General features: G+C 52.0%; 1 protein-coding gene across 1 annotated transcript in view; it reads left to right on the top strand.

Annotated features, from left to right (window-relative positions):
* Positions 1-614: 614 nt before the first annotated feature.
* Positions 615-15,036, top strand: part of Ptprf (protein tyrosine phosphatase receptor type F) — an 83,136-nt gene continuing 68,714 nt past the window's right edge. Inside the window, exons 1-3 of the mRNA XM_076860603.1 lie at positions 615-766; positions 7,269-7,348; positions 14,162-14,297. Of these exons, the coding sequence (XP_076716718.1) occupies positions 14,207-14,297 (91 nt within the window). The 5' untranslated portion in view covers positions 615-766; positions 7,269-7,348; positions 14,162-14,206. The remainder of the gene's footprint in view (positions 767-7,268; positions 7,349-14,161; positions 14,298-15,036) is intronic.

Raw genomic sequence — 15,036 nt, 5'->3', positions numbered from 1 at the left:
ACAGGAGGACAGGAAGTTTCTTGGCCAGCTTGGGCAATTTATTGAGAACCCCTCTCAATAAATAAATAGGGGAGGGGAAGTACCTCAGTTGTAGAATGCTCCTGTGTTCAATCCCAGTAACCCCCCCATTGGTATTTGGGGTCAATACAGTATGGGGGCTCAGACCACACCTGTGCCAATTTTAGGGCAGATTTAGGAGTCTGGACTCAATAATGGGTTTTAAGGGTGGGTCTGAGTTCAGTATTATGTTCAGATCTGGGAAGAAATGGGGTGGGAGAGTAGTATTAGGTTCATATTAGGATTTGGTAGCCAGTAGAAACATCTGGATTTAGTATCTGAGTTTGGCTTGTTCACGCTCATTTGGGGGGTTCAGGTTCAATATTGGTGTTGGGTCGATTTAGACTTGGGGTTGGGTTCTGGCCTCGCCCGGGCCTACACCGCTCCTCCGCGGCTCTTCGAGCTGGAGTGCACGAGGGGAGGGGCGGTGCCGGGAGCGCGCACGGCAGGGGCGCGGGCGCGGGCGCGAGCAGGGGCGCGCGACTGGAGCTGGCGCGGGAGCGGCGGGAGCGGTGGTGTTGGCGGCGGCGGCAGAGGCGGCGGCTCCGGCTCCAGCTCCGGCTCCGGCTCGGGCTCCGGCTCCAGCTCAGGCGGCGGTGGCGGGAGTAGAACCAGGTGGCGGCGGCGGCGGTGGCAGCAGCAGAGGAGCGGGAGCGGCGGCCTCAGCGGCTTGGGGGGGACATGCGGACCGACGGCCCCTGGATAGGCGGTGAGTGACCCCCGGGGCCCCCCTCCAGTCCCCTCCGCGCCCATTCCTTGCTCACTAACCCACCCTCCCTCCACGTCCACCCAACGGAGCTGGAGGCGGTCCCGGGGGGCTGGGGGGCGCCGCTGAGGCCGGGCCGCGCCCCCACCTGCCGCGCCCGCAGTCTCGGCTAAGCCCCCCCAAGCCTGGCGGCTCCTCCCCGCGTTTACCCCGCGGCAGACGCGCCCCCCACCGCGGCTGCTGGTGAGCTCTCCGCCCTCCCCCTCCCTCCCGCCGCACCTGAGCCGCAGCCCGCGCCCCCCCGGTGCAAAGTTTCCCTTTTGCGTTTGGCTCCCCCTCCTTGGTCCCGCCTGGTCCCCCACCCTCCAGCGCGGACGCGCTCCGGGGGCGGCCCTCAGCCTCCCACCAGCCCCAGCTCCGGGCGGGTCCAGGCCGCGCCCCCGCCCCCGCCGCACCGGCGCCCCCTCCCAGTCGGCGGGGGATCCGCAGCCAACGCGTCCGAGTCTCGCTTGCCGCCCCGGCGCACGTGCGGTCCCGGGATGCGCCGGGCGCGAGTTTGGAGCGCCCACCCCGCCTTGGTCGCGAGCGCGGGCTGGGGAGAGGCCGCAGCTGGTGGTACCCACCCCCACGCCATGCACCGCCCTGGAGGCCCTGAGCGACCTGTCCCGTGAGGACGTGTCCACTCGGACCTGCTCCGAAAGTTCACTCAGTCGCCGCCCCGCGTCCTGTCCCGTCCCGGTGTGCCTGGTCCCCAGTCGCTGTGTCCACCGTCCTAGTCTCAGTTACTGTGTCACTGCCTCTGAGTCTCACCCCCTGCAGTCCCAGGGTCTCCAGCCATCTCCCTTCTCCCTTCCTGGGTCTCTCCCTTTGCGGGTGTCCGTTCTCTTTCCCGGTTCTCTCTGCCTGGGTCTCTGTTCTCCCTCGCTGTGTCTCCCTCTTCTTTCCCCTGGATCTGCCTTTCACTCTGGGTCTTCCTGTTCTTTTTCTGTTCTCTCTGCCATGGTCTCCCTATTCTCTCTGCTGGGATCTCTGTGTTCTCTCTCTCTGGGCCTCTTTCTCTCTGCCAGGGTCTGTCCGTACCCCCCACTCTCACCCCGCCTTCCTCCCTGAGTCTCTGCCTGATGTCTCTCACTGGTCTCTTGGTGTCTCTGTACCCCTCTGCTAGACCCCCTCCCCCACCTCTCTGGAATGCTGCCCCTCTGGTTCTTCCACCCCTTGGAGGGGGAGGGGCAAGCCCTTCTCCCCATTTCAATCCCCCCAGCGCTGGGCCCCTGAGTTGGAGCTGGTGGGGGCTGGGACCAGTACCTGCCTGAGCTGTGAAATGTGAAGGAGGCTGCCAGTGCTAGGGGATTCTCTGGGTTCCCTCTTGGGGACAACAGGACAGGATGGTGGAGGCTGGATTGCTGAATGATGGTGACAAAAGCTCCACTTTGGCTTCTGAAGGGAAAAGGGTAGGATCCTTGAGTGACCTGGTGCTGGATCTGGCATGAGAATACAGGCAAGTGCAGTGGGGTGGGAGGCCTGGAAAAGAATGTGGGTGGTGGTTCTAGTTGGAGGGATCTGGACAGGGATCCTTTGGGAGGCATTAGGAATCTGATGGGATACAGAGGAGAGTTCTGATAGAATTCTAAGGAAATTTCACGTTTGGCTTTTTATTAACTTTTGCTTTAGATAGTGTGAAAATCCTTGTTTTTAACTGAATATATGAATGAGTGTAGGGTTTCAAAAAGGAGCAGGTATAACTCCCTTATAAGCCTGGGTTTAGACCGCACACCCCAGGTGATTCTCCATCCTACCTTCTGCTTCCACTCTCAGCCCTGCCCCCACCCTCATGCACACTCCACATTCACTTGCCTTCTTGCCCTCACTCTTGCAGGCTTGGGCCCTCATGCCAGCCAGTGCTCAGAATTCTGCTGTGCTTGCACACTCAGTCCACCTGTACATGTGTACACAGTGTTGTGCCTTTTGGTACATGCATTTTTTGCACATTTTTGCTTGTTCATTTTCCACCTCATGAAATGTCTTTATAGTTTTATATCCTTTTCCAATTTATCTTCCTTTTTCCTTCCTTTAAAAACGAAATCGTTTTAATGTAATTCCTTATTCCTTTCCTTCCTTTGTAGCTTCTGGCCCCCCTCCTTCTCTCTAGCCTTGTGTACACTGATGGCTGGTGCTTCCAAAGGGAGCTTCCAAAGGGAGGAGGAGGGTGGATATGGGTGCTGGTGAAGCAGACTACAGCAAGGGTAAACTAGTTAAAAGTCTTTTCTTGGAATTTGCATTGATGTGCAGCAAAATGCTGACCCTGGTGATTTGTGAGCCTTCCAGTCTTATTCCCAATAGTTCTAACTGTGGGAGTCCAGTTTTGCGAGTACCCAAGGGGAGGTGGGACCCAGACCTCTTGCACTAGAGGTTGTGACACATTCTACATCCCTTCCACCTTCCAGCTTGAGACCTGTTTCTCTGTTTCTCAGTTTAAAACCCCTCTAAAATGGGACAGCTTATCCAGCCCAAGCTGGTCCCCATCCATGGCTGCTGCAGGAAGCCAAGGGATCTGTGTGTCATTGTGTCATCAGCAGTGGCAATCACTTTCTGGGAATGCAAAAGCATTTCAGTAACCTGTTATTGATTGCAGACCATGTGCCAGGCATTGGACTAGGAAATTTCAGCAAGGTTGTCTTGCTTCCTGTGGGACTAACAGCTGTGTAGGAAAGACAGCCTGCCCCTTAGGAGCCTCTGAGGTTGAGGCATCTGCTCACCTGCAGCAACTGCAATTCTGAGCAGAGGTTAGAAGGTTGGCGGAAATCAGCATGAGGTGGGGAAGAGGTCAGAGTGAGTTGTGACCCAGAGGAGACAGGGAAGAGGCAATCTGAATTGGGTTTAAAGGGATGAATAGGAGTTTGCCAGTTGAAGAAGGGAGAAGGGGCACCTCTAGGTAGAAGGAAAAAAAACTATGAATTAAGACCAAGAGATGTCACTTGTGGGTTATTCAGAGATACATCTGATCACAGAGGGTCTTGAATGCCCTGTGAGCTACTTGTGACTTCATTCTGAAAATAGAGGGAAGACACCAAAGGTTTAAAGCTTAGGTGGATGGTGTAGAACATGCTGTGTCAGATTAATTTTTCTGAAAGATGTTGCTGTGACTACAGAAAGTGGATGCCCAGTGAGAAAGATGTTGTAGTAAGGTCAATGAGAGGACAGTGGCCTGATTAGGGTGGTAGCATGGGGCTTCATTTTTCAGAAAAGAATGATTTATGGGTGTGGGGTTAAAGGAAAGGAGGGAGTCCAGGTTCCAGGGAGTAGCTGGGTGGGGCTTTTCTGAAGGCTCTGGGAACTTCTGAACCTCCGAGCTAGGAACCTGAGGAGGAAAGGCTGATTCCAGGGATGGATGACGAGCTCAGGGTTGGAATGTTGCCTTGGGTACTTGGGGTTCAGTGGAGGTGGAGAGACTCAAACGGGGGTTGAATATGAGAGTACAGTTTGGGAGGATAATTTGGGCCAGTGAAGGAGAACCAAGAGTGACATGAGAGTACGAGGAGGCATGCTCAGCAAGCAAAGACAGCCACAAACAGTGGCTTAGCGCTCTGACTTTGGTTTTGAACTGTTGGAGTTTGATGTGACCTTGAGCAAGTTGCTTAATGTCTTTGACCCAGTTTCCTCATTTGTCAAATGGGTATAATAAGATTCCATGCCTCATAGGGTTGATGGGAAGATTAAAGTTAATATGCATCAAGTGCTTAAAACAAGGCCTGGCATCTAGTGAGTAGAGGTGCTCAGTGGTAGCAGTTGTTATTGTGACCATCCTCAACTGGAGTGGTACAGACCCCTTTCCCATCCCAGATTTACCATGAAAAACATGCACTGCAAAGGTTAGGGCACCTGCCCACCTAACAACTTCCCTTCTGAACTGGGATCAGCAAGGGGGTTGCCCATGTGTCTTGTCCTCATTGCCATTGATATGTTTCTCAAGTGTGTCTGACCTTCAGGTGGGCATCTGTGAGAAGGCTAAAGGTGCAGCCCTGCAGAAAAGATCTCACGTTGGGGATGGGTGGGTGGCAAGGAATTCTGAGAAGAGGCAGCCTCTGGATGTTTAGTTCCCCATTTCCTCCCACCCTTCCTGGGCATCTTCTTTCTTCCTCACTTTGCCTCCAAGATCCAGATGCGCCAGATCTCTGTATTCTCAACCTCTGAGTCTGAGAACTCTGCTTTTAGCTTCTTGGCTGTGTTTTAGCTGCTGTTTCATGGGACTTTCCTGGTGCAGCCTCAAGGGCTGCCTGGGGTCTGCTCCAAGCAACATCTGTGTTCTAGATTTCAACATGCTCCTGGTCCCCCTGCTGGAACAGGTCTCATGCCTCACAAATGGCAGACAGCTCTGCTGAGTTGGTGCCCAGGGCCATCTTACCTGATATTGGTCATGGCTGCCAGTTAAACCCTAGCTCTGGGTGCCAGCATGTGTGATCCTAACTTGGGTCCTGTAGAAATTAGGCCCCTTTGTAGTAGCTTTCTAGTTGGCCTTCTAGTCCATATAGGCGCTCTTCTGAATGTGCTTGTCCTGGTTTCAGGGTTCTGACCCAGTGTGGGTCTAAAGCTTTTCTGGGAGCTGCTGTTGGTGATTATGAGGTGCAAATTGATTGCCCATTTAGGTTGTTTCAGAGCTGTTTGATCTTTGGCTGATATGTTTCAAGATACTGGGTTGTCTAGAATCCTTCCCTGGTGCTATTCTGTATACCTGAGGGGTTTTGCAAGGTCAGGATCCTGTATACATTTAGTCTGTTCTGAGACTCACCTCCTGGCCATTTGGGGTGCATGCCTCTTTCCTCCACCCAGGGCCTTTCTCAGTCTCTAAGCCCAAGACCCAGTGTTCCTGATGTGGCAGAGGGTGTGGCAGCAGTGCTGGGTAGCTTGGGAGACTTCCATGTTCTCTGCCTTGGACACTGCCCCTCTGCCCAGGTTTCCTGAGAAATGGCAGAGCCAACAAGTTCACATCAGGCACCATGAGGCCTGGCAGGCATCTCCAGACAAACGGGCCTTTGAGTTTGGGACATGGAAGCTGGTTTGTCTGGCTAGACCCGCCTGGCAGCCTGTGTGCTGGGAACAGCAGCCACTGGAAATGTGGAGAAACACAATGGGCTGGGGGAGGGCAGCATGAGGACATCCTGGAGTGCAGAGCCATTGGTCTTTGGAGGCTGGGTTGGTGAGGCCTGTTTTGAGACAGTCAGGATGGCCTTTGGCCAAAGAAGACTCCCCTGTTTTGCCAGAGGTGGGGACAGTTCCCATGTGAGGAGGTCCTTGGGTGGGTGGTGAGGGTTAGTTTGGAGTTGAGGAGGTTGTTCCTGGCCCCCATGACCACTGTGTTTCCTGTATATTCATTTTCGGAGGAGCCGAGGTGGATGGCAGGGTTGTGTGAGTAGAGGTGTGAGGCTGAGAAGCCTGCTGCAAGGTGCAGCCTGTGTGGAGTGCATACCTAAGGAACCCAATAGCTGAGCTGTGGTGAGGTGGCAATGAGATGATGTGGGCGTGACCCACCCCTACCCATCCCCAGGATGGTGCCCATGCTGGTGAGGGCTCAGTAATGGTTCTAGAAGGAAGAGGCTGGGCTCTGTTGCTGTGTGTGTGCCAGTGGAGGAGGCATCCAGGGGCACACCTTCATTTTAAAAATTATAGAGAAGCAGAAAGTCAAAAATAAATATTGCTCCTGAAGCTTCTTTGAAGACTGGCATGTAGGCTGGGGTGTGTTCCTCCAGGCTGGGCTGTTTTCTCTGAACTCATTCATGCAATCATCTACTCATTCAACATGTGTTGACTAAGCACCTACTATGTGCCAGGCTCCCTGCTGCATGCTGGGGATGTGGAGCCAAGCCAGGCACCATGGCTCATGCTCTTACAGAGCTTAGGATATTGACTCAGTAATTGTATAAGTAGTTAAATAATCATATTTGTGGTCACTGTTCCAAGGCAAGGCCTAGGCATGTAGTCTAGGACATCATGGAAGGCTTCCCTGAGGAGGTACCATTGGATTTAAAACCCAGGGGGTAACTGGCCAGAAGAACCATGGGTGGCTCACTTTAGGCAGTGGCATGTAGCTGGGCAAGGCTGCAAGACAGGAAAAAATATGGTATATTTGAGGATCAGAAGAGAAAGTTGTTGTGGCTAGATGGTGGGAGGTGAGCACTGGTAGGTGAGACTGCAGAAGTCAGCCGGTGACTATGCAGCCCTAGGATCATGTTGAAGAATTTGGACACAATTCTGTCAAGGCCAGGGACTTATCTGTGTCCTTACAGACATGTAGAAGAATGCCTGGCACATAGTATATGCTCAGGGAGTATCAAGTGAACGAGAGACAGTGAAGTGAAAAGATGAGCACTTTTTACTACATGGGATGGTCCTACACCAGTGGTTCTGTAACCTGCTCTTCCCCTGCATAAAAAGCAAATTTTGAATGTCTGTGTCCATACATGCTCTGCTGAGATGAAATTCTTGATGTTTTCTTATCCTTTCTGTCCAGGAAGGTGCGGAGGCCCCTGTGCCCTGCCCTCAGTGCTGATTGTCCAGCAAGAGTGACTGGTGTAAGCAAGCAAAGACCGGGTGAGTGTATCCTAAGATGGGGCCAGAAGCAGGGGTACAGAGGGGTCCTGTGGGCCAACTGAGCAGCTTGGAATTTGATGCAAGGCCATGGAAAGGTGTTCAGAAAGACATAATGTGATCCATTGTGCATGTGTCTGAGAAATAGTGGAGACCTGGACCAGGAAGGTGGTGAGCACCGGAAGAAGGGATTTGTATGTTCTTTAGGTAGACAGAACATGATGAAGTACTGAATGTGGGGCATGAGGGAGGGGAGGTGTCAAGGAGCTTCTGGGTAGAGTAGATGATGGAGGTGGGTGGGGAATGATATATAGCTCATCACCTGTTGTAGGTGTGAAATAGACTTCTGGGTGTCGTCCTGGGACTTAGGCTAGTATCCATCTGCTGCTTTGTTTACCGTGTTTCTGTAGAGAAGACTGTCTGTCACCTGGAGGTTGTATCCGAAGGAGCAGGGCACCCAGTGTAAGATCTGGGGCATGTCTCTCCTTATGTCTTTGAGGTCTACTTCTTTCATTCTGTGAGAAACAGAGACGGGTGGGCTGGAGTTGTAGGGAATGAGGTTGGACAGTGAGTCTGGAGTCAGCATGATGGGCCTTGGATATCAGGCTAAAGACTAGACTTTTTTTGAGGGTGGCATGGAGGCATTGAAAGTTCTTAAGCAGAGAAGCAATATCCATACATTCATCTATCCATTTGACAACCCATTCATTCATTCATTCATGGAACAATGAGTGCCTGCCAGAAGATAAAGCATAAAACAAAGTACACATGATGGACATGATCAAATTTGCATTTATGTGAGCTAAAAGGTACCATTGGTTTGTGTGTTGGTTGGGTTGGAAAGGAGTGACCAGAGGCCAGAGGCTTGAAGCCCACTGAAGAGGTGGGAGGTAATTGGGATAGAGCAGGGCAGATTCAGACTTATTGGCAAGTTGAATATGTAGGTTGAAGAAAAGGAGCATTTGGGAAGGACTCACTGGCCTGGGTGACCAGGTAGATGAAAGTGTTGTCTGTGATATTGGGGGCCTTGTAGGAGGAAGGGGATTGAGGGAGGGTGAGTTCTGGTTGACTTTCCTGAACCCAGGGCTTGGTGGGCTAGTTCACCCTCCAACAGTTCTTTGAAGACAGGGCCTATGCCTCTTGATCATGACCCTGCCCAACAAACAGTTCTAGATGGATGGCTGAACAAAAAGGGCATGGAAGAGATGGGTCTGGCCCAGGTAGGGGAAGAAATGAGCACTTCTTGGGTATACTTGCTTGGTGAGATGGACATGGTCAGATGGGGAGAGTAGAAATAGGGGTACTGTACCTGCCCATCCTTAAATGATGGGACCTGCCTAGAAAATCCAACCTGACTGAAAGCACAGTGTCACCAGAAGAAGTATCTGAAAGGGGAGCCATCTGTCCTTTAGAGAGGACACTTGCTGGTGGCATATCTGGGAAAAGAGGAGATGGGTGAGCTGGAGGTCTTGAATTTTAGAGGTCTTAGCTCTTTTGGTAGTAAGGAAAGCTGATTTGAGATCCTAGGGCCCAAGAATTAGCTAATACAAGAGTTAAGCCAGGTTAGGGCTGCCTTTGGGTCTATAGCTTGGTGGGGAATATTCTTAGGGAACTGGGTTCTGAGGCAGGGGCCAGTCAGGCCCTAGGCTGAATCAACAAAGGAGTTTGCCATCCATATCAGGATTTCTCAACCCTCAGCAATGTTGACATTTTGAACCAAATAATTCTTAGATGTGGGGCTAACCTGCCATTGTAGGATGCTAGCAGCCCACTGGGTTTTTTCCTGTTAGATGCAAGTAACATACCACATACCCCCACCCTGAGTGTTTTTTTTTTTTTTTTTTTTTTCTTTGCAGGGGATTGAATCCAAGGGCACTTAACCTCTGAGTCACATCCCCAGCCCTTTTTAAAAAAATATTTCATCTAGAGACAGGGGCTCACTGAGTTGTTGAGGGCCTTGCTGAGTTGCTGGGGCTGCTTTGAACTCATAATCCTCCTGCTTCAATCTCCCTGTTAGGATTATAGGCGTGAGCCACGGTGCCCAGCCCACCCTTAGTCTTCTTCTTTTTTTTTTTTTTAATATTTTTTTAGTTGTAGATGGACACAATATCTTTATTTTATTTATTTTTATGTGATGCTGAGGATTGAACCCAGTTCCTCACACGTGCAAGGCAAGTACTCTACCAAATGAGCCACAACCCCATCACCCCTCCACCCTTAGTCTTGACAATAAAAATATCTCCAGACATTGCCTAATGTCTTGTGGGGCCAGAGTCACCCTGGATTGAGAACCACTGGTCTAGACCTCTTGGTGTATTCACTATGTTTACAAACCTGGAAAACCAGGGGGATCAGTTGGGGAGAATGTACAATGATGGTTCACTTGAGCTGAGTTCTGGAGGGTGAGTGAGTGGCTAGGGCAGAAGGGCGTCTTTTCCAATAAAGAACAGTAAGCACAGAGGCCTGGAGGCAGCAGAGTTGGTGAGCATTAATCCAGGGGTTCCCCAGAAGAAAGGAGCAGTAACTGTAGGAAGGTGCCTCTGTTGGACCCCTTTGCCACCTCAGAGATTCAGCTCCTCCTCCTAATTACTCCCTTCACTCCCCAGAGCAGCTGAGGGCTGCAGGAGACAAGCTGAGGGCCTCAGGAAGGCAGGAGTCTTCAGTGAAGCTGGGGGAGCCCCAATTCTAACAGGGCAGGGATTGTTCCTGGCTATACTCAAAGACTCTGGCCACCATTGACTATAGGAGTAAAGGCAGTCCTGGCCTCCACCTGCTGTTCACCTCCTTCCGTGGGGCAGGGGTCGGGTTGTGACTAAGGCAGAGATTTATTCTTGTCATAATCCAGTGGTTGGTTTGGTAAGAGTTGGAAACATGTTGGTTTTCCCTTCCCAAGTGTAACAGGCCTGTTTCCGCCTCCGCGGCCGCTGCTGCAGTGCCACGCGGTGAACTGTCCAGGACATGACAAAAGGGCTCGGTTAGCTGCCCGTCACTGGTTAGAAGATGAACGGCTCCCAGCTTTCCCTGCCCAATGAGTATGCCTCATTGCCCACATGCTGACCTCTCCCCTTGGCTTGCCACTGTGTGAGGCCCTGGATACCCCTTCTTTGCCCCAGCTTCCTGGAACCCAGGGTCCTGGCCTGGGAAGGAGGGGTGGGAGAGGACATACGAACAGGTGGTATTTGGAGACTAATTAATATTTGTGAATAATAACACGTGCCCAAGGGAAGCAAATCAATCTGTGTTTGCATATTCATGAGGGGGCTCAGGAATGATCCCAGCTGTTCTCCAGCCAGGAACCCCTCCATCCTGGCATCACATGGTCCCTCAGGCCCCCTCAGGGGCTGGCAGGGTGGGGTGTTAGGGTGGACCACATGGAAGTGACATGGCCTCTGTGTAACACGCATCTTCCGTGACGTTTGTCTGAGTCTGTGGCTTGGCATAGTGTCTCCTTCCTCCTTTTCCCTCAGAGCCGCGATTCCCAGGTTCTTTGGTTTCATAAACCAGTACAGTTTCCAAAAGTACTTGAGGGCCAGACAACCAAATTGGTTAGCAATTTTTTATTTTGCTAAGTAAGGACATTACAAAAAAAAAAAAAAAACAATTGCTATCTGCTATCCCCATCATTTCGTATAAGAAAGGACATTTTAGCGCCAAGGACAAAATTTGAGAATAAAGGACAGTTCTTCCTAAGAAAGGGCAGTTGGCAGCTTTACACTGATGTAGCAAAGAAAAAGGATATATTAAAACCATTCTGAATGTAGAAAAATTGCATCCAATTATATTCTATAATATCACAGGGCATGTAATTGTTTTCCTGCCCAAGTATGTCAGTGTGGTAGAACTGATGGTCCACAGTGCAGTTCACAGATGAGCTTGAGTGCCCAAGGGTTTGGGCCTCGTTTTTATCTGAGTCATTGAAAGCTGTGCTGGTGAAGTAGACACCCTGCTCTGAGCACATGAGGTTCTCGATGACCCAGCAAAGCTACCAGCAGTCCTGCCTACCCACTCTCCCACCTTCTCCCTGCAGGTAACCTGGAGACTGGTGTAGAGGCAGAGCCAAGCCCAAGGCCAGGCCTGGGGGTGTAGGGCTGCTCTGCTCTGATGAAGGAGGTCCTAGAGCAGGGAGCAGCCTGAGTTGCTTCACACTGGGTACGGGCTCTCGGTCAGAGTCTGGGGGCAGAAGCAGTTTGCTCGTGCTGGGAGCTGCTGATGGGGAGGCCTTAGTTCTGACAACCCTGAGAATTGTGTACATGTTTTGTATGTCCCTTGGGTCTCGCCATCTCTCTGGGTGTCCATGGACCCCTGGGAGAAGCTCTCTGGGGAGGAAACATCTTTGATTTCAATTTCCCCACCTTTGCCAATTCCACTTTGGGGATTTGAACAAAGTGTTCTGAGCACCCAGTTTAGATACACAGAGGGTCTCTGAGACCCCAAGTGAGGGCCACTTGTCTTTTCACATTGGGGATGGAGCTACCAGAGGCTCAGGTTCTCTAACACCCATGGCCTGACTCTCACCCAAGATTATACCACATCAGTGTCTGTTCTGTGAATAATACTCCATGATGGCTGCACTGGTGGAGCCTCATGCCCCTCTAATATAGGTGCCAGGGGATGACCCACCACCATGGTGTCTTTAATAGGAAGTCACACCCCTGCAATGCCCTTATCTGGCAGTTATATCTTAACGTGTCTGTACTCTCTGCATGTACCCACATGACGTCTCTACCAGATGGCTACTTCCATGATGTCTGCATCTGGGAATACAGTGCTGTGAGTGCTCCACTAAGGCAGCTCCAGCTAGCTACAGGGGATCAAACTTTTCTGATCATTGTACTAGGGAGTTGCATCCCATGATAACTGATGTGCATTAGTACCTTGTAGTGTGTGTCATGTTCAGCTTCATATTTGTACCAGGGAGATGCCCCAATACTTGTGTTGGAAGTTATGTTATGTTCCTTTGGTGTCTGCTGGGGGGTTCCATGCCTGGAATGCTTGTGCCTGGGAGTTAGCCTCTGGCTTTTGCATTGTCACACCCCATGATGACTGTCCTAGACCCCTCTACACCTGCCCTTTGGTGTGATAACCTGTTAAGTTGTAAATCCATGGTATCTGTACCATAGCCAGGGGTTGGCCTGTGCCCCATGTTGACCTGGCTGGGCAGTTTACCACCTGATGTCTTCTGGGAATTTGGATTCTATTTGGCTATACAGTGGCATCACAGTGCTGTGATGACCACGCCCAGACAGGACCTTGGTGAGGTGTTACCTCCATCCCAACACAGTTCTGTAGGGCATCATTGTGGTCTCAGCCACCTGGGCTTTGTGATCTCTGAGCAGAACCCCCACTTGGTGTAAATGGGGCTGGACACTCATGATGCCCCCTTCAACTTTATTGCTTTTGCTGCTTAGTTCCTATCTCAGAGTTTTGGTGAGATTCTGGGTCAGGGCTCATCTCTCCCCTTCCTCTCCCTTTGTGTGTTATCCCCTGCTTTCACAGTCTCACTGGCTTTGTTAAGCACCTGCCTTCTGACCTTTTGACTGTCCCAGTTGAGAGAAGGGTTCAAGTTCTAGGAAGAGTTCAAGTTCTTTGAGCCCTGTCCTTCCTGTTCACTTGTCACCTTGCCAGTTTTATTACCATTGTAAGTCACAGGCATGGGTCTGACCATGACCCCCCCACCAGAGTCCATGGGTGCCACTATGAGTTCCCAAGATGTATTCACTGCCACTCACTCCCCCATTATACCCTGTTGGATTTTCAGAGCATTAATGAGGGGCTGACCACATACCAGCCCCTGCCCAGGGCGAGGTGTGAGCAGAACCAGGGGCACTACTGCACATTTCCAGGCAGGGGATATGGGAGAGAGACCCTTGGGACCTCTCAACCAGGGCTGAGGAATGAAAGCAGGGTGTCTTCCAAGATGGTATGATCACAAGGAAGCCTTTACACAGGTTCTACAGAGTGGGGAGGGCACCCAGGCAAGGAGCTGGTGAGCAAAGCCCTGGGGGCAGTCAGCGTCCCAACACAGTCCCTCAGCCTCCCCACTCTCATCTGCTTTGAGCTTCTGGGGCAAAAGAAGAGAAGGCATGGGGGTTAGATTATAGGGTCTCACACACCCATTCCTGGCCACTAAAGCTGCCCTGTGATTTCTCTTTGGGGTGGGAAGGTGCCATGGGAATTAGGTAGGATGAGGGTGGCCAGGCGGGGCAGCTGCAGCTTGTGAAGAGCAGTCCTGGCGAGCCCTGGCAGGTTGTGGCTTTGGCTACAAGCCTCTGGTACCTGGAGCCATCTGCTGCTAACAAGTCTGTGTTCTGGAGCCTGTGCTCAGCATGTGGGTGTCCAGCCTCTTGCCTCTGCCTCCCTCCCTGCTGGGGAGAGGATAGACAACAGGATATCCCCAGGCCTGTGGGTCTGCCTAGCTCTTCACCACTCCCTCTTGTACTGCCTTGTCTTTGTCCAGTCTGTGTGCCTACCAGTATGTCTTTCTGATCTCATTTCCCTGTCCCCTTATTGGGTTGAGTTGGAAGCTCAAAATCCCTGTACATCCTCCAGTCTCAGCATCTCCTCTTCCTCCTACTTGGGTTTAGAAAATGCCCTAATAGCCTTCTGCACTCCTTCTACAGCATGACTGGTGGGTTATCCTTGTCAGCACTGGGGTTTCAGGAAGGAGCCTGGGTGATCATTGCCCAGTCCGAGGTGGGTCTGTGAACTAGGCTGTGGTGGGCAGTGAGGATGAATAGGGACCAGGAGGCAGCATGGGTGAACAGTAGGGACATTGATGGATACTAGCTAAGTGGCTCTGCTTTTCTCTTCATATAGGTGGATTCTCCTGGATTGCAGCTGGCTGTGGCGCTAGAGCCCTGGATGGCCCTTGAGCCAACTCCAGGGAGGACGATGGTGCCCCTTGTACCCACGCTGGTGATGCTTGGTTTGGTGGCAGGTGCCCATGGCGACAGTAAGTCTGACCCCTCAAGGTTCATATCTCCAGGTTGAAAGGTGACATACCTCCTAGCAAGTCTCTGGAATGAGACAGAACCAGCTTCTAGGAGAACAGGATGGCCAGATACCTCTCTAGACCCTCTGTCCTAGAGAGAGACCCCTGCTTGGAGAACCTCTAAGGTGTACCTGGCCCCTGCTGCTTCCTGGGAGCACCCTGTAGAGTGCCCATGTATCCCTTAGGCACCATGGGGTGGGGCGTGTCTAAGCGTGATTCTGTTTTATGGGGCCAGGGTGAGACATGTCCTGGATTCATGTGGTCTTTGTGTGATGTGCCCAGGCATGCGCTGTGTCCACCACAGCAGATATGTGTAGAAGGTGCAGCGTGAGCCATGTCTGGGATCAGTGTAGAAGGTGGGGACAGCCAGGGAGTGTGAATGGATGTGTGAATGGGATGCCAAGTGTCTCTTCAGGTCCCAGGGAGGACTTAGAAGCCAGAGCCACCCAAAGCTTTTCCCCTAGGCTAGGCCCGCAGGATCCAAATGTGGAAGTGCTGAGCTCCTCCTCCCCTTCGTACTAGGGACCTTCCAGGCAAAGGGCATCTCTCTCCCCCAAGCCCCTCAGCCCTGGAAACTGGGGGAGGATTGTGCTACTTGGCCAGCAGGAAGCTGAGCTCCACCATCCTTCTGTGTGTGTGTGTGTGTGTGTGTGTGTCTCTCTCTCTCTCTCTCTTGGGGGTTGGGGGGCGGGAATCTGTC

This window comes from Callospermophilus lateralis, chromosome 7, assembly GCF_048772815.1.
Source record: "Callospermophilus lateralis isolate mCalLat2 chromosome 7, mCalLat2.hap1, whole genome shotgun sequence".
Taxonomy (NCBI): Eukaryota; Metazoa; Chordata; class Mammalia; order Rodentia; family Sciuridae; genus Callospermophilus; species Callospermophilus lateralis.
Note: the sequence above shows the minus strand (reverse complement) of the source record. Positions and strands in the feature narration are given on the sequence as shown.